Raw genomic sequence first — 19,520 nt, 5'->3', positions numbered from 1 at the left:
TCTCTCCATACTGCACACAAGTGTTTCTGAATTAGGCAACAATCTTTTCTTTCCCTTCCTAAAAATAAGGTTGCTTGCTATTCTTTTCTATTAACCTTGTTTTGTAGTAGTTCTGCACTTTTTTCACTAAATTTTAGAAATTTCTTTTTCTTCTTACTACAGATCACACAACTTTCCATTTTTCCATTCATGACGCTATATTTTTCTTTTTCTTTGTTACTCCAGGCTGGAAGTGTACCGAGTGTACATGGTGATTATGATACATCATAGCAATGCAAGATTCATTATATGCTTGATGGCATCATTAACACACTTCCCTCAAAATTCCGATAAAATTTCCATTCATTTTTCTTTTCATGTTATCTGTATATTCTTTCTTTATTGATAAATTTCTTCTTTTTGTTTTTGTTAGTTTGTTGCTCCCAAGTTTCTATATTTTAAATTGCTAAGGCTTTCAGGTCTGTGCAAGCAATACTTAATGTCAGACTTGTACTCTGAGCTACCTACACTGTCAATGAATACAAGTGCATGAAGACCAACATTTAGATTACTGTTTGCTAATGTCACTGTGTGTGTTTACTTCTTATAAACGTACAAGTAACACCTTTGAACTCTGACTTGCTTCTGATTGGTGACTCCTTTCACTAAATGGACAACAAACAAATCCAACTAGTATCTATAAATTAAAATGAATAAAACTGGTAACACTGTGATCATGATTATGGATGGCAGTTATGGCCTTATATTTAAACTAGCAGTGCTACCCATCAGTTAAAATCTAATCAACGCAGACATTGTGTGTTCTATTTGATACACGGGTTATCCATTTAATCTGGTATAATAATTAGCACCTGATCCCTTTTCCTTTTTGGATGGAGGCACTCATATTTGTGTCTTCCTCTCAGTGTTACTTGTCAAAATGACCACTCTTATAGTTGAAGTGTTTTAATGGGAAAATACAGCGATGGTTGCTGCCTCATTGGCCTGGTTTAGCAACTTTAACCTGTTTGTTTCAGGGCTTTGGTTTTCCAATGTGTGAGTCAATTAATTGTTATTTTCACTCAGCCATTGCCCACCACACAAAGTTATCAGTCATTAGCATAACAGCTATAAACCTTGTTCTAATGTCTCAAGTGGGTGCAAGAAAGTTGCTACCACACTGCTGTTGTGGGCATATAATGTCAGAGAACAGAATAGGCTGGTAAGACCAATTTTCCAATTTCTAGACCGTATTTGGTATTTTTAATCAATTCTTGATGTATGGGTGAAAAGAAGAAGTATGCACTTAGGTTAGGATTTAAAAACCTCCATGGGTCTGATAAGTTATGATCCATTACAAACAGTGTAATTATCATTGCAGTATTAGATGTTATCACTGTTGTATTTGAGGATCTATCCAGGTCTGGATTTAAAATACATTTAAAGTCTGTGGCCAGTATAATTTTGTGTGTTCACATTAGGGATAGATGCAAATACATTTTGGAAGAAAGCTCTATCATCCAAGTTAGGTGCACAGATATTAATCAAAATCATTTTAGTAATAGATAAATTGCCAGTCACCATGACATATCAGAATCAAATATTACATCTGTGTATTAAGATTTGTCCACCTCTGGTTTTCTTTGTATAGCTAGAGTGAAACATTTGCCCAGACCATTCTCTTTGCAACTGAAACTGGTCCTTTCTTAATAAGTGAGGAGGAGGAGGAGGTTAGGAGCACGCACTGATACAGCACATTGCCGCACTCACCACATGACAAACCAGCTCAGGACCCCAGGTTAGGACCCGAGTGCAGCCATGCAATGGATGACACCTCAGCACCACACTAGTTCAGATGGAATGGAACCAGTGTGAGTTTTTTTATGGTGGCTAGAGTACCAATTATGCCACCAACCCCCAGACTTTTCCCTGTTAATAAGTGAGTCTCCTGTAAAAATACTGTACTATCTTAGCATTTAGACTTATTAAGTGCAAGAGTACTTTCTTTCCCTTTATGATTGAGACCCTTGACATTCAAACACACAAAGTTCACTATTTGGTCAAAGAAATATTTCTACTGAACTTTTGTTGACATTTCGTAGTCTTAGGTTAAGGTAGTACATTGTTACATAGGATAGCTTTGACATAGATTTCATATTATTACCAAGTGATGCATATATGGAACGCAATGTTAGTAGGGTATAAGGGATAAAGTAGAAATTACTGCTTTCTGTCCACTCCCAAGCCCAGGGCTCCCTGAAAACACCCAACCGCAAATTTTGTGCCTCTGCAAGTGCGGCAAACCACACTTCGAAGTCTCAGTCCTCTGACATGCCAAGACAAGGAGCATGTCTAGAGCGAAACGAACCCCCCAGCAGCTGTGTTGGGAAAGTTAAGATATCTTGTGAAGATACAGTCCAAATACAATAGACTAATGATATAATCTTAAGCAGTCCAAATATAACTATACAACTATACAACTTACCTGTATTTTTTCATCAGTTTTTCCTAGCATTACTGTAAAGGTTGTAGTAAACTTAGTACATAAACATAGCTTCAGGTCTTTCATATCCTGATGAAGTTTCTTATTTTTCTCATTTAGAACCTTAATTTTTTTCTTTATTTCCTTATTGTTCTTCTTTATATCTTGCTTTATATTATTTATGTACCCCCGAGCAAGGCGATCATTACCTTCAGCTCAGAGAATATGTTTCAATATTCACCGACCTCCGTAGGTGGAGTTGCGAGTCTAGTACGACATGATGTGTCAGATTAGCTGAAGTTGAAGTTGACAGTGGGGATGAAAAGGTCATGCTCGGCTCCAATGGTCCTCCTGGAATCTACGAATACTATTTGCCCTCCTCACCTCATTTGATATTTTTTATTAATACCGATTTGGTATGTTTTATTATCATTTTTGATTTTTTTTGGCCCTCCTACATGTTTTGCCTATGTTTAATTTTTTTTTCCTAATCCTACCAATCAGATTAACAAACATTAATGTTTGCTGTGCACCATCTATTGAAATTAATTTTGTAATGCATGTAGAAATAAAATGCATTGCATTTTTCATTCCACAAGATGTTACATGACAATCATTAGAACTACTTTTATACAGCGGCATTAGCATATAGACGAACACACAGATATATAGACACTTGTTCATTTATTAAGGTGGATTAATTTGTAGATGGGTATGGTAGACCCCTATCTCTCACGTATTTATCTTCCCACATAATCTGAATAATCTCTCTACTGAGATGTTTTCCACAAACATGCAGGTTTATGCATTCCAAAAATAGAAAGCGTAATAACATAGGTTCTCTAAATGTTCTTTCATGCTGATGTCATAAATATTAGAAAGTTTAAAAAAGGTGTCATTTCTCATTCGCTGCTATGAAGCTGTCTCATCCAATATGATCTCCCAACAGTAAACATCATCTCTACCTTTCATTGCAGACTGCAACAACAGCAACCTTTTCCCATCCCTTGTGCTGAAAGAGACATTATTGATAGAAGATGACATTGTTCATTAATGTAATTCTAAGCAGATTTGTTTGCTTATAGGAAGAACAATTTCCACATTATCAGTACATCTTTACAGAGATCCTTGTTTGTCCCACTGCCTTTGTGAATCTACAATTCATTAATACAAAAACAATGTTCTACTTTACATGAGTGCACAATAAATGAGTTGAAATAAAACTGAGTTCACTCAGTCCTTCTTTTTTAGATCTTTTTCATCCACCTATTTGTCCACTTGCTAATTCGTTTACCAGTTTAGGGTCATATGAAAACGGTGCCTATTTCACAAGCATTCAATAAGTAAAACACTGTAAGCGATGTGAAGCCAGGCTGTTGCAAATGCAGAAAGAAATTATGCTTTACATCTGTTAAGGGCAATGAAAGTTGATTTTAGTTTAATTAATTTTTTATGCTAAATTTTAATTTCAGCTCCATGTTAGTTTTAATTTATCTAAAGTCACAGTATTGCCTTTTTTTTTTTTAGGACCACCATCCCTTATACTTTTATTATATACGTTTATTTTTGTATTGTTTACAATATTCTATATAAAATAAAAAATAAGTACAGAGTGTGAGATTATCTTAGGCAAAACTAATGCAATCATCTCTTCAGCCTGACATAATGATGGTTAAGATGTGTTCAAACTCTGCTGAGGTAGCTTATATGCACATGAATGGATTAAGGAGATAAACCCAAGTAATGACAATTAAATAAATAAGTTCTAAATGCATAAAATCACATTAGCATTGTATAAAGCAAAACAAGTTTTAGAGTAAGAAAGCAAACTGACTTTTTTCATGCTTGTTGTGGCTTCAACATGAGGGGCTGTACCTTTAGTCTGCTCAAATATATGTTATGTTATGTGGTTAAGCTGATGGTTTGCTCACAAGAAGGGAAGAAAAGCTCACAGTTTTATTAAAGTTGCATCATAAATGATGAAGTCCACAGCTGACTCATTTATCCAATTTACCAGAAGCTATTCTCTTGCTTGGTACTTTTTGTGCAAATATGTGGGATGCTTAAAGATTACATAAGAAAACATAACCCACCTTCATCAGGACTGGTAACAAGCAGCGAGCTGATCAGATGATATAAGCATTATCGTTTTCAGCATGTTGTTTTGTCAATCACTAATTTATGATGCAGCTTTCCCACTGAACATCATCCAAGAACAATTTAGAGGGAAGTTTACAATATTTGGAAATTGATCAGGTATACTGTTATCGCTGTTCTACAGTGAAGGAAAAAATGTCAATGGAATGGGAAAACAGTTATCCTTACTGCATTAGTTTCCATCTTTTTGACATCTTAGTTCTTCTTTCTACTCATCTCCTCCTATTAGCTGCCATCTTTCAGTACTTCTATCTTGTTGAATGATTTCCTTTTTTCAGTTTTTGCTGTCCCCAGTTAGGTACATCAAAGCCAAGTAGATGGTCTAATTTGATAAACTTTTAATAGAATAACTGCATTTCTGACAGATAGATATATCTGTGTTGTTCACAGGCAAGGTTGAGATAGAGACTTCACTGACTACACTAACCAACTGATTTCAAGGATTTTATTTGTATCTGATGAGTTAAGTTATCTTAATCTAGATCACATATATTATATGCATTAAGATGCCTGGAAAGTCTGAATCCTTATTTTAACTTATAAAAGGATATGGTCCAGCTTTTTAAGGTATATCATAGCTTTGACTAAGTGAATAGCATCAAAGGAACTGTTACCAGTTTTACATCTTTGAAATTAATGGCCGTGTATGTACAGAGGAGGAGGAGGTTAGGAGCAGAACAGTGACTAAAATTGGACATGATCTCACTTTGCACTGTCTTTTGTTGGATGTATTGTGGTAATTCATTGACTGGCAAATGAGTATTACTACATGAATGTTTTTAGTAAGCATATTTTACTGGCCGCTAAATGGACAGTGCATCTGAAATAACAGTTGTTTTAAATTTCAAAGCCTACTGAAAAATAGTAACATGTTGCTATTGGCCTCTTGAAAATGTAGACTTGATATGTTCTGTTGCTGTTGTTTCCACATAGCATATTGGATGGATTTTTCATAAGCATGTTCACAAAATGTAACCCAGATAAGCTCTAGTTAACTTTCACTGGCCACAGAACTCCACTGGTAGTGAAAGTTGTTTTTTTTTTTTTTTTTATTTCCCATGAATGAACAGATTGTAGTCTTAATGTCAGTCTGTGTTAACTACAGTAAATTCAGGTACCCCATCAAGCATAATGCAAGAAGGTGAAGAAACAGAAAGGATCAGGTGTCAATATTGATGATGGAAACATTAAAGACAATAGATGGATAAGATGTTAAAAGTAATAGATGCTTAACAAAAGGGTTCTGAATGTTAAAAGAACAAGTCTCCCTATGAGTACAAGACAGAGCAAGAGCCATCTTGAGAACATGTTTTGAACTGAGAACTGCAGTAAAGGGAGTTTGCTGCAAAATAAGTCCATGTTGCATTAGATCAGTGGTTCCCAACCATTTTCTGGAGGTACTTGGCATAGAAATGTTTGATTTATGCCCTACAAAAGTAATATCACATTTGAAGATGAAATTAAATTTGAAATTTTTTAAACACAAACTGAACCTTATATGGGTGAACAAATTGAACTCAAAAAACAAGCTTTTAATTCTGTGCATAAAATTGAAATATAAATTGAGCAATTTACCTTTATAAATCTCTGTAATCTTGTGGATGTTTTCCCCTGTGAAGCTTAGACACTTGATTGACAATCCATGGGTTGGGGTATCCCGCAAAGTATCAAGCAATACGAGCGAGGAAATGGCACACTATCAATGATTGAGGGGTCTGGGGGATTGGCAAACCCTGTGAAGTGACAGGTGCCGATGCACCACTAAGCAATGAAACACAGTCAATGAGGCCTGTCCCCAGATAACATCTGCACCGCAGTTCTAAGACAGATGCACTGCTTAGTTAACATTGCTGTGCTACTGCCAGGATTGCCAGCAGGAGAGATCTGCTGAGTGTAAGCAGCAGGTGTTGCATCCAATTTAGCCCCCTTGTCCCCACCCTGGCAAAAATGTCAATCGAACCTTGAAATCAGTGACATTTCATGATCAGGGCTTGCACAGGAATCAATACTAGACCTCACCAGTTTCTATGGATCATTTCAAAGTCCAAATTCCATTCTCTAAAAAAAAAAGTTACTGGCCTTTACGAATGTCCTACCCACAGCAGGAACCTGCAAGACTGGACATTTCTGAGGCTCATTCACAGGTGACAATTCTTTACGCAATCCTTGATTCTTTTCATATGATAGAACAGGGGCACTAACTAATAAATGGCAGCATACTGCAAGACACTGATTGCCGCATGATAAAATCAGACAGTGCACCTCACTCAATTTTGCCAAATTACAATGCCGCCTTTCTCTTTTTCTCACCCCCTGCGGTGCCATCTTGCTCCCCCTTTGAGGTACGGGTACCCCAGTTTGAGAACCCCTGCATTAGATAAACAGTGAATGTGTAATAACAGATACAGTTTCCCATACATTCTCATCATTAGATAGGTAGATCTTTATTTGTCCCCTGGGGGGAATTTGGCCTTTTAAGGTCTAAAGGAGCTCCCCTAGTGTTTCTTGACACACTTCTGCTGAATAATTTGTTGGCTGAAAGTTCTCAGTAGTACTGTGTCAGAGAGAGGATGTGCAGCATTGTTCATAACAGCAAAACCATAAAACTTTCTGGAAAATATTTCTCTCAGTAGGTCCTCCTGTACAGGCCGTGTGTCATGTTGCAACTGAGGAGAGGCATTCATTATGGGCCATAGTAGTGAACAGATCAGTAACAGAAAAATCTTAATGTAACCGTAATCTCTATCTTCTCACTATTTTAAAATTGGTTTGTTACATGATCCTAAATTCTAATGGGCAATGTGAAGTTGTGGATAGATACAATGCTGCACCCTGGTGTGATATTGTATGATGTTTTCTCAATTGACAATTGCCCAGAGGAAAAATATTTTCTAGCAAGAGATGGCAGGGTGGGTGCCATTAAGGTCCTAGCATTCCATACTGATGAATGGTATGATATAAAAAACTCCTTCCCAAAAGCTTGTGGAATGTTCATTAGTAATGAATTACAACAGACCAAATTAATAAAAATATGTAAAACATATATGTTTCTGCTCACCATTGGGTTTTTTTGACCTTTAACTTGCATAACACCCCATAGCTTTATTGTCCAACATGCTACCCTGATTATGAACAGCCCTGGATAACCCCTTGCTGTTTCTTGTATAGCTACCTACCAACTAGTACATTTTGTTTCTTTCTCTTATAATTTCATGCCTTTTGAACCTGACCTTGCATGTTCCTTTGATGTTCTTCTACACAATGCCCCAATACAGGCTTAGAACACTAAATAGAATACAATGTTTCTCAAGGGCCTCTTTGAGAATGGAAAACACAGAGATTAGCACACAGTTTGATTCTGTTTTTTAGCATTGGATATGTGGACAGTTCCTTTGTACAGATCTGAATTTTTTATTTTAATTGTGACAGACATGGTGTTCCTGTGTATTTTTTGAAATTGGGAGCATCAGTTCTTGGTTTCCAAACAACCATCTTGGTAAAAGAAATGAGCAGACCTCATACTATCTTCATTCACCATAATGCCGCATTTTCAGTTTCACCAGTGGTTAACATAAACAGGAAACAGAAAACCTGTCTCCTTTATGCCGCCTCATGATGTTTCCTGTCAGTTTCATGGCTTTTCTACTTAGCATTTCTTCAATGAAAAAACAGCCTTGGTTGGGGGTGGGTAGATTAGAACGTGTAGATGTCACTTCTGGTAACAGCCAGCGACATCCACCTCGATACAAAGTGTGACGTAGTTGTGGGGCTTGCCCTAAACCTTGCTTACAGTAAGTCAGTGATGCGTTAACAGCCTCTGCATGCTGTAAAAAACATCTAGTGGTGTTGCATCAGAATTCCCCCCCCCCCCTACACAAAGGGAAAAAAACGGTTGACCCAAACATCTATTTAAGTTCAGTGTGCTATGTATGAAATATCCGGAAATGTGGCTAACAGTAAGAATTCAGTGACCGTAACATCTAACTTATTACTGCCTTAGAGCCTTGCTAAGTCCTTACTATTTAACCAATGCAAACCAGGCCAAATGATCAAAAGACACAATTTTATATTTTCTATTCACAAACCTGAAAGATCAAAACCCACAAATGCTTTTTTTAAAATGTATTTTTTTTTTAGACCTGTCTTAACATGTGGGTCTTGTGTTACGATTTTTCCTGTTGTTCCACTTTACTGGACTAGAGCAAAGCTACATTGCTCTGTTTTTCATTTTTACTGATCAACCAATAATTTTGTTGTTTCATGTATGAAAAGTAGAGATCATTATCAGCTGAGAGGGAGCATCTGCTCCAATATTTAGAGGAAGCAAGTAGAAAGAGACTTGTTAGTGGTGCACTTCATTAAATGAAAGTCCATGGGTCTGTTTTTTGAACATCCGTATTACAAATCTTAGCTAGAAAGAGAAGCACGATGTACTGAATGATCTCTTGTGTGCAAACCTTGTTTTTATGTTGTCAATTTCTTTTTCTATATTTTTCAATTGTAAAAACTAAGTTAGAATTTCTTATATTCCTAAATAATTTAAAATCAAACTGTATTATTTACAGCAAGAAATTGGTTTCCCTAAGAATAACCTCTGAAGGATTTTGCAGCAAAAGTCAGCTCAAGCCCTAGCAATTAGTATTGATTCATATAATTCTGCATTTCCTATATTTAGAAGTTTAGTTTCTTTTTTATTATTTGCCCATGAACGCGGAACTATCAAGACTGGACTGTGGCATGTTTCAAAAGTAGATGCATTTATTTGTGTTCTTTGCTACAGGATAAGCAAAAAAAAAAATAAAACCAGGTTATCCCAATTTTATTTGCTCAGTGCTTATCAAAAAGTATTTGAAAGATTTGTCTTTGTGGAGTTCTTCCATTTTCCTTTTGTAAGTGGGGGTTTGTAGCTGCATCCTATAGACATTTTGGAGACCAGGGGGCGCTCCAGCTCCCCAAGCACCCAACACACAGGTTTGGACACAAGCTAAAAGGCAAAAGAGTCCTTAGTGTGGGAAACTCTTCTTAAGGTAAGGGTTTTCCCACCTCCAAAGCACAGTACAGTTAAGCATAATACACACTAATAATAAAGCACTCTGCAACTCTTTGTCTTATTCCTCTGTCTACCACAAGTCATTGCCTCCTCCACCCCACCTCACAAGCTTTGTCCACCTTCCTCCCAACTCTGGCTCTCAGAATGATGAAGGCAGTGGGCTTTTTTTTTTTGGCCGCACCCAGGAGTACATCTGGTGACCTGTTTGACCTGTTAGCATGATCCAAAAGCACTACCAGGTGAGGCAGAAGCCCATCAAAGTACAGCTCTGAAGTCCCCGAAGCACCCCCTGGCGGCACCACCATTATCCAACAGGGCTGAACCACCAAACTACAACTCACAGCGTGTCCTGTTGGAATCCAAGGCACCTCTGCAACCCAGGGGGGCTGCCATCTAGTGATCCTGGGGATATAATGCCCTCTGAACACTCTCTTCCTCGGTCCTTCCATTATGAAGTCGTCCCGGATGGGGCCCTTACCTAACCGTTTGCCACAATATACATATTGTTAAGTAAAGATGTAACATATGTGGGTAGGTACGTGTTGAGTATACCCTGTGATTGACTGGAGTCTTGTCAAGAACTGTTTCCACTTCCTTTGTACCCAGTGCTCCCATGGCAGGCTTTGATAACTTACATGTTTGTACTGGAAAAAGCAAACTGATATCTAATTAACTAGCAAAGAAAGAAATAAAAGAAAGCAGGTGGCATGCTAGTGTACTGCTTACACTTTAACAAACAAGAAATCTCTGATGTTCAATACTGGCTGATAACATCAGTGTGGAAAGAGTAAAAGGGAGCAGTGATGTTTGAAATTCAATGTTATAACTTCTTTTTTTTTTTTTTTTTTGTTATGAAGTTTTATATACCCTTCAGATGCATGCTCCAAATACACCAAACTGGGTGTGTTACCATGATTAAACTATTATGTGAAAAAACACAATTGCACAGCTTTATATCCGGTGGCATCCTTTTAGAATCCTTTCACTGGAAATATCTAACTCAGAAGATTTTCTAGCCATTGTATTTACAGTAATGGACATGAGGTGGTAGAAATTTTCCCCCAGGATCGTAGGGCTGTGGTCACTTGAGGTCGAATTTTTTAAAATAATTGTTAAACTCTTACTCCTTCTTTCAGGAGAGTGAAAATCTGGAAAAAGAAAATGCAGCCTTACGGAAAGAAATTAAAAGACTGACAGAAGAAGCCAAGTACCTCTCAGCAGTGCTCAGCAGTCATGAGCCCCTCTGTTCAGCGCTCACCTCACAGGCTTCTGATATTGTGTACTCTTCGCATGGACCCTTCCACCAGACCCACATCAGCTCCTCTCGCTTCCAACACTGATCAGCACACAGCAGACTGAAGCATACTACCAGGGATTGGACATGTCAGCACTTTTTATCTGGCCCTAATTTTATCTTCCGTAGAGCCTGGACCATTTATAGAAATTTTCTACCAAACTAGACTGCAGTGATAAGGAACTGATCTCAACCTTGGCTGCACGATGCCTTTCTATGTTGTCTAACTTCATCTTGCTTTCAATAATGTCTTTTAAAAGAACTGATATGAGGAATTTTCAGTATCAGGACAAAGTATTGTGACAGTTCGCAAGTTTATTTCTTATGAAATAATTTCCTTTTTGAATTTCTGATGGGCTGATGAGCTCACACATATGGTATATACTATGTGTTAGGGAGAAATATCAGGACAAAGTATTGTGACAGTTCGCAAGTTTATTTCTTATGAAATAATTTCCTTTTTGAATTTCTGATGGGCTGATAAGCTCACACATATGGTATATACTATGTGTTAGGGAGAAATAAGATAGAGTACACTGCCACCTAGTGATCAAATACCAGCTTTACTGTACGCGCAGAGATGTTTTAAGAAAGGCACTGTTTCTCTAAGAGGAAGCAAAAGATTTTGAGAATTCCTTCCAGCATTCACAGACCTAATTCCTGCAGAGTCATTTTAATACTGTATAAGATTTTAAGATATGTGTTTCACTCTGAGTGGAGATGATTTTTGAACTGATGCCAGATAGAGCAACTGGAACAAAAAAAATGTTTTCTGATGTTCTGGTGTCTTAATAAAATTTGCATTCATCATACAAGAATGCTGATATATATTGTGCGTATTGTATCAAAAAGGACGAATAGGTGCGTTTCACTTTTATACAAAAAAGTATGTACTGTAAAGCTTTTACTTGGACAGTGTGAATAGTATTTAATGTATTGTTACAGTATATTAGTAAGAGTGAGAGAAAATGTAACCCATTAATCTGAATATCTACCTCTACTCAAGCTGTCATTCCACTGCAGAGTGAAAGCCAGTATGTTGTTTTATCTTAAAATATAATCTTTTTTTTTTTCAGAAGGTCTGAAGCCAGAAGTAAGCAAAGACTTCTACTGGGTAAATGTTACGGGTACATGATGATCTTTTGCATACAGTATACTGTATGTGGTTCATTTATGAATTAAATGTAGTACAGTATTAGCTTTCAGCTAATTTAGATTCAGAGAAAGATTGACTTTGTAGGTCCAAAGGTGTCTTCGATTAAAATTCAGCTAGAGAAGCTTTTAAAATGTACGTAAACAGTACCTTTGTGTTTTAACGTGAAATACCTTGAGTAGGTATAAATGTTTCAAAATAAAGTAGATGATTTATGAAATATACCATATACTGCCTGGAATAAACACCATCGGACACAGCAATGCCAGATGGTTTATCTATAATAATTGTAATAAAATCTTCAGGCTGGTCCTTCTTTAGATCATATAAACAGAAATAATGAAATTCATCTATGAAACCAGGCAGGCCGTGACCCTCATTTGTTCCAGAAGTGAATGAAAAAATGCACTGAGGCCCATCTTCCCGATGCTGTACATTCGTATAGAGTGTTTCTTCTGTTGTATCAAAACAGAAGTATAAGTAAGAAGTAAGATTGGTGTCTTGCACACCTTTTAATTGCTTTTAATGAATATATGTATATAGAATGTATTACTATTCATTACTTTTTTTGGAGACAAGTATGCATTGATTATTTTGTCTTTGTATCTTTTTGTTTAGCCTTATATCCTTGCAATTTAAATATACAGAGTAAATCAAAAAGAGCTGAACACTTCCAAATACTGTATAGTATCATATGCCATATAGGTATTTAATCTAAACCAACTTGTAAAAGAGTCTTCGTCACACAGATGATCAGTATGCCCCCTCATGTAGTCTAATTCATCCCAAACTCTGTGTAGCCCATCATTGTAGATGGGGTGACGTGGCAGCTATGATGCATTCTTTCATTTCCTCGAGTTTCAAAATCTGAGAATAAAAAAAAAAATGAAGGCTAACTCTACAACATGTTCATACAATAGCCATGGAGTTATATGTTTTGAAAGTGTCCAGTTCTTCTTCAGTCATCCTGTATTTCAACATTCTTGAACTAATCACAGAAAAAGTGAGTGGAGAACCTTTTTTTTTTTTTTTTGTATGAACTTTTGGTTGATATTGTGCATTTCTTAGAGCTTTGCTGGCTGTTACATTTTTCTATATTTTTTTATATTTTTGCTGGTGTGCAGCTATGATTCAAAAGATAATCTCAAAATATTATAAGATGAAACTTTTGGACAGGTTTTTTTTTGTCTTTTTTATGTAGAGTAGATTTCTCAAATTTAGACTTTAATTTATGAAACGGGGAAAACTTTACTGTGTTGAGTATTGTGAATATCATAGCTATGTTTCCATTTTGTGTTATGTTTAATGAACTTGTATATTAAAAATATATATTCTTATAGCAGAAAACATATCTACTGTATGCAAGCTGTGTGAGAACTGGCTGGGTCATCATTCTGTCTCGTGCCTGTTCATTCTAGTAAAGACTCCGGTTCAACTGGGATACAGAAAGTGGGTGGGTGGATGAATGTAAATATCTCATGAATGTGATAATATATGAACATACCCAAACTATGAAATATTTCATAATCTGCAAAGTGCACAGTACTTGTATGACCATGTTTACATGTTTGTTATACTTTTCCTAGAAAACTTCTTTAATGCTTCATTAAGTATATTTACTACAGTATTTTCTAAGTACCTTTTTTGTATGGGTTAGGTATATTTTTATGCCTAGATTTATGAATGTATTTTACAAGTATATTTGTGTATTGCTCATTTTGGGTGTAATTGAATGTATGACTTTTTGAGTAATCTAGTCTGTTTTAAAATGCTTGGTGTTTCACTAAAGCTGGGAATGGCCTTAATAAATTTGGAGTAAATCTGGGTTGGCATTGAGTTTTTCATTATTCCATATGCTAATACATGTCATAATAACAAAAATAATAGTATTTTTTAATAATTGGGTGCCATTCTTATTTTGCATCTTCTGTTTGCATGCCTTCTGGCAAAGCAGCTGAGATCTGATGAGGTTGTATTTTAACCGTGGCTCTTCTCTAATGTGTTAAGCATTCCGGCAATTGATGTTCCATGCATTGTTTTGTTCCATCTGAGTTCTGGAGGACTATAATTCCCTTTTGATTAAGCTACCATCATTGTGTTGTACCCTCCTCCTTTCTCAGTAAAGGACTTCATTGTGCTTTGTGAAATTATCCATGCCTTGCCTTTCTTGTGACATGCCCGTGACTAGTCCTTTTCCATGACCTTGTCCTGGAGTTGTTTTGAATGAACTTTTTTCTTCATGCTGCATTTTCTATTAAAGGCAACCTGTGGGACTTTCTACAGCATATTTAACCTGAATTTATGCAACTCTATTTTTATACAAATGAACTCTAGTCATTCAATTGCATATCTTCCACAGATAACTATTTGTGCCAGTTTTTTTAGGTGTGTCATATCAAGGAGAAAAATACTTTTTATTTATACAAGTATCTGTTTACTCACTCTTTTCCAGAGCCAAGTGTTGCTTTTATAGTCCCTCTGCAAACATACCGTGGAATGTGTGGGTCTTGAAACTGGATGAACAGGTCCTGAATAAATTAAGAAGAATCAGAATTCTTTCACTGTAACATTATAGGTTTTTGTTTGTCTAATCAATGTCAAAAATATAAATTAAATACATGCATCAAGACAGCGTATAAGTCAACAGTAAGGTGATGAATGTTATTTGCTTAAATTATAGTGGAATTGAAAGTTAGGATTTTGGTTTTAATGACGATGAACTAAAAGAAAATGTCTGCTTGTGTACAGCATTGTGCAAGTGTTAAGCAGGAGTATGATGATAATGTTTTCATTCTCCATAAGTTTTCCTGGGATACCATATGTAAAGCATGAATGAATGAAGTGAGAGATGAAAACAGAGAAGGTTGTTCACTGGTAGTATAAATGTCAGAGTGGAACAAGAAAAACAACTTGGGTTCCACTGCTTTAATTTGTTAGAGCTAAGTGACGCTGGCAGTATCTTTTGAACATAACATGTAGGATGCACTCAATAAATCAGTCTGTGATATGTATTGTAGTGGGGAGGAGAAAGAAAAGAATCCATGAGCATCTCTGAAAGCTTATAGAGAAACCACTAAAACAAAGCAAAATAAAAATAAAGCACCAGCAGGGCTGCATCTGTAAACTCTTGCTATATTCTCCCACCCCAGTTCTCTACAGCAGATAAATATAAGCCATGTCCTGCAGAAGTAACATTGATTCGAAATCACTCAAATTCCACACTGAATTTTAAATCTTAAAAGTACTTCATGTCACTGCACTCTCCAACCATTTCTCCTGGTCATCACCGTAACATGCTAAATTGGACAGAAGATGCCACCATATTCCCAGCAATAGTCTTCATTGTGAAATGTTCACGCACTCCCAAGTCAGCTCAGTTATGTAATCACGAATGCATGTCTTAGGTCTTCTTCCAGCAGACTGTTCCCAGTGCATTTTGGTGGGAGGCTTTCACTGGGTCCAAAGAAGATGACCAAACCATCTCATTAAGCTGCTCTTGATCTGGAAAATCTTTTGCTCTACTTTAAGGACCTTAGAAATTAATTGAATTCTTGTGCTTGTCAAGGAAAGTATTCTCACTCTTATGATGACAACCAAAAGATCACGAAATAGTAGAGGAGCAAGGTCTACACTGACTGACCAGTAAATGAAGGCTTGACAGCTGCTTTATCATCTCAGTCCGGTAGAACATGTGGCATTCATTGGTTGTCCTTACAAACTCTCTATCCTCACATGTGAACAATGTACTTGAAATCCTTTATGTGGGGCAGCTGCTTAACTATGTAAATCAACTCACTGTTATCCAGGAAGGCGGCACGGTGGCGCAGTGGTAGCGCTGTTGCCTCGCAGTTAGGAGACCCGGGTTCACTTCCCGGGTCCACCCTGCATGGAATTTGCATGTTCTCCCCGTGTCTGCGTGGGTTTCCTCCGGGCGCTCCGGTTTCCTCCCACAGTCCAAAGACATGCAGGTTAGGTGGATTGGTGATTCTAAATTGGCCCTAGTGTGTGCTTGGTGTGTGGGTGTGTTTGTGCGTGTCCTGCGGTGGGTTGGCACCCTGCCCGGGATTGGTTCCCTGCCTTGTGCCCTGTGTTGGCTGGGATTGGCTCCAGCAGACCCCCGTGACCCTGTGTTCGGATTCAGCGGGTTGGAAAATGGATGGATGGATGTTATCCAGGAGAGGACTATGATCTTCATCTAGGTGGTGATAATTCTTACACTGAGCTGCAGTCCACTCCATAGTGTTCCAGATATCCGAGTCTAATGAAGCCAGGAGAACAGCAACATCTGCAAAGAGCATAGATGAAACCTGTAGGTCCCCAAACCTGAATCCTCTCCTGACATCGGCTACACCTTGCTACTCTGTCAAGGAAAGTTACAAGTTCCATGTCCACATTGAATGGACTAAACCTGAGACTAAGTATGCAGACACAATGCTTTGACACTGCTTCTTCTGAGAAGATAATGTCCACCAGGTGTAGAAGTCATTAACACTCCTCTGCAGTATACCCACTTTGGGTCAGCATGTCCTCACCATGTCTGAGAAAAGCCACAGATCATCCCACCAAATGGTTTGTGAGAACTCTTTAAAACTGCATAGAAGATGTTCTTCATGGCCATTAACATGTCCCAAACACTGTCAATCCACTTCAGCCACTAACACATCTTCTGCCTTTTTTTTTTGTCCTCTTCATTATACCTGGAGACCTTTCTGCTAACGTTATATAGAAGGCCTCTTTCTTTAAACATGGGATTTGCTACTTACCTTACCACTGGAATCCACCAGTGGGTCCTTCACCTATTGCTATAATAGACACTGACCAACTTACACTCACCCACAGCTCCCTGCAGGTGACTCCACTCCTGAGGTCAGGAACACGATCGATTCAGGCCCAATGTTTTCAACTCTCATAGCTCTTGAAGGGGACAAATTAATCTGAAATGCTGGCATGCAGTAATCGTGGCAAGTACGCTACACCTTTGGGTTTTTTTGGTCCATCCAGCATAGCACCAATGTTTACTCAAGAGTTAACAACATACAGCCTCAGATACTTTTAACACTAGATACACTGGTACTTGTTGTTATGAGACATGTAAGTGTTTGAAGATTGTTGTTAGACAGAAAAAGCTGATAAACGCTGACTATAATAATCACAATCAGGACAAGCAGAGAGTCACAGCCACAAGATAGTAAATGAAAGACAACCAAAAACAAGAGGGTGAAACGAGAATCGAAAGTGAGAAATGAAAGGAAAGTCATCACCAACAACACAACCTGACACTAGGGTCTACTTGGTAACATCACTAACTATGCTGAAGATTTCAATATGTTGTTTACCCACTGAAGGATAATATAAACTGAAACCGGCACCAAACTTCTGTTCTCAGTTCTACAACATCTTCAGTGTGGCTACTGTCACAACACATCAGTCAGGTAACGCATCTAAACATGTTGCATAAACAAAGAAAACAGATGACAATAAAACAGATCTTTGTCAAGAGAAATAAAAACTAAAAATCCTAACAATGAAAAAAACAAAACTTCAATGACCAAAATATGCATATGGAATGTGTTACTTATCGCATTGGGTAGACTTTTGAGCATCCTTGTGGCTGAACAGTCCATTATGTCATTATGGACAATCTATAACTAGCACGGGAATAGGATAATAAAGTCAGTATACTTTGAAGAACTGAATCTCTAAAACATGTCCAGTACTCTGAGTAACTAACAAACATGCAAGCAACTCGTAATCACACTAAGGTGACTCTGTCGTCCTCCAGTACAAACTCCAACTGCACTGTGCCCAGCTGGGGCTCTTCTTGAGTGAATACTTTAAGGCAGGAGACAGAGAGAGAGAGGCCACCCTTAGGTGAGTCCCCCATGTCAAGCTGGTGTTCTAACCTCCCACACAGGCTTTGATTCCTTCCTTGCCAGAGAAGTTACATCTCAAGAACCACTTTCCGTAGACGTGGTCTGGAAAGTGCAGATACATCCGCCCTAATTGCCACCTTTTGTGTTGCCATTTTATCTAGGGTGCACATGAGCAGGCTATATCAGCCACCTGAGCTGCCCTGGCTCCAGGACTTCATCTCAGTGGCCTTTGCTCTGGGTGAGGTTTGTTGCATTTTATTGGTAACTATCATGGGAGTCATGTTTTTAGAATGTTCTTTGGCTTTGCTGTTTTTCTGCAGAAAAACACATTCCGTATTGATTCCAAATTGATTCAGAACATTTTCATACAGTTTTTCACCGACTGAGAGAATATAAAATACAGTAAATGGTCACAATTGAAAATGTGTGACATGAAAAGGTTCTACAACCATTTGTGCATTTCTTTAGAGATGTTTATCTTCAAAAACCCATAAAGCATGGCAACAATGGAATATGATATATTGCTAATTCCTAATCCATCAGATCTTCTCTTTAAGAGACTAAGTTCCATCAAACTATTTTTTAAAACCTTAATCTGCCACGAGGTGACAAAACCTATTCCAGTTGTCCTTGGTGCAAGTTAAGAACAAAACCTGAAAAGGCATCAGATAGGCCCTGCTCACACACGTTTATACTGAGATAAGGAACAAGGCCAGTTAATGTAACACGCATGCATTTGGGATGTGGGAGAGAAACCAGAATACTGACAAACGTGAACTCCACACAGCGAGTGGTTGCGATTAAAAACCAGGATGATAAGAATGGAAGACTCCAACACTAACCACTTCACCACTTTGGATTAGCAAAGCGATTTTTTACATTTTTCAATTGCACTTTCAGATACAGCTTCAGATATGTTAATAAACAACAAAACATTAGTTTGCAAATTAAATTTCAGACTATCTTCATTAAGTATCTTGGAAAAACACGTTTTTTGCTTTACAATGATGAAATGTGTGAGAAAAGCTTGCAACACACCTTCAGGTGCTATTATACAAATGTAGAATTTCAAAAGCTTTCAGCAAATAACAAGCCAACAGTTAAACGTGCTAAACTGCCAAAGCTGCAGTGCCAGTGTTCACAGATGTGATGTCTTGGCGCCCCCTGCTGTTTGATGCTAGCATGACACCCACATGTCTGCTATTTGAAATGAACCAGGCATGCAAAATGTAAGATAAGTACCTTTATTGTCACTGTACAGTACAGTGACATATCATTTGGAACAAGCCTTAGATAAAAGTAAATAAGAGTAGACAATAAACTAAGTAAAATTAAACTATGAGAAGCACAGCTACTATGAACAGTTCCAAATATACACAGAAGAAGTAAAGGTAAATATCATGTAAGCATAAATAGAGAAATAGTTGAAATCTTTAATAAAATGTATTTTATGTTGTTATCAATAATTTGTTCTTAGTCGGAAAGTAAATATGGCACACAGTACATTACAAAAAGGTTTAATGAATATTTAC

The 19,520-nt window shown here is 37.4% G+C and overlaps 1 protein-coding gene across 1 annotated transcript in view; it reads left to right on the top strand.

The window, feature by feature from the left end:
- The window catches only part of batf (basic leucine zipper transcription factor, ATF-like), a 34,522-nt gene extending 23,229 nt beyond the window's left edge, over window positions 1-11,293 (top strand). The window contains exon 3 of the mRNA XM_028822036.2: window positions 10,805-11,293. Within this exon, the coding sequence (XP_028677869.1) occupies window positions 10,805-11,008 (204 nt within the window). The 3' untranslated portion in view covers window positions 11,009-11,293. The remainder of the gene's footprint in view (window positions 1-10,804) is intronic.
- The last annotated feature ends 8,227 nt before the right edge of the window (window positions 11,294-19,520 follow it).

Source organism: Erpetoichthys calabaricus, chromosome 16, assembly GCF_900747795.2.
Source record: "Erpetoichthys calabaricus chromosome 16, fErpCal1.3, whole genome shotgun sequence".
Lineage (NCBI taxonomy): Eukaryota > Metazoa > Chordata > Cladistia > Polypteriformes > Polypteridae > Erpetoichthys > Erpetoichthys calabaricus.
The sequence above is the reverse complement of the archived record's forward strand: the minus strand, read 5'-3'. Positions and strand labels throughout refer to the sequence as shown.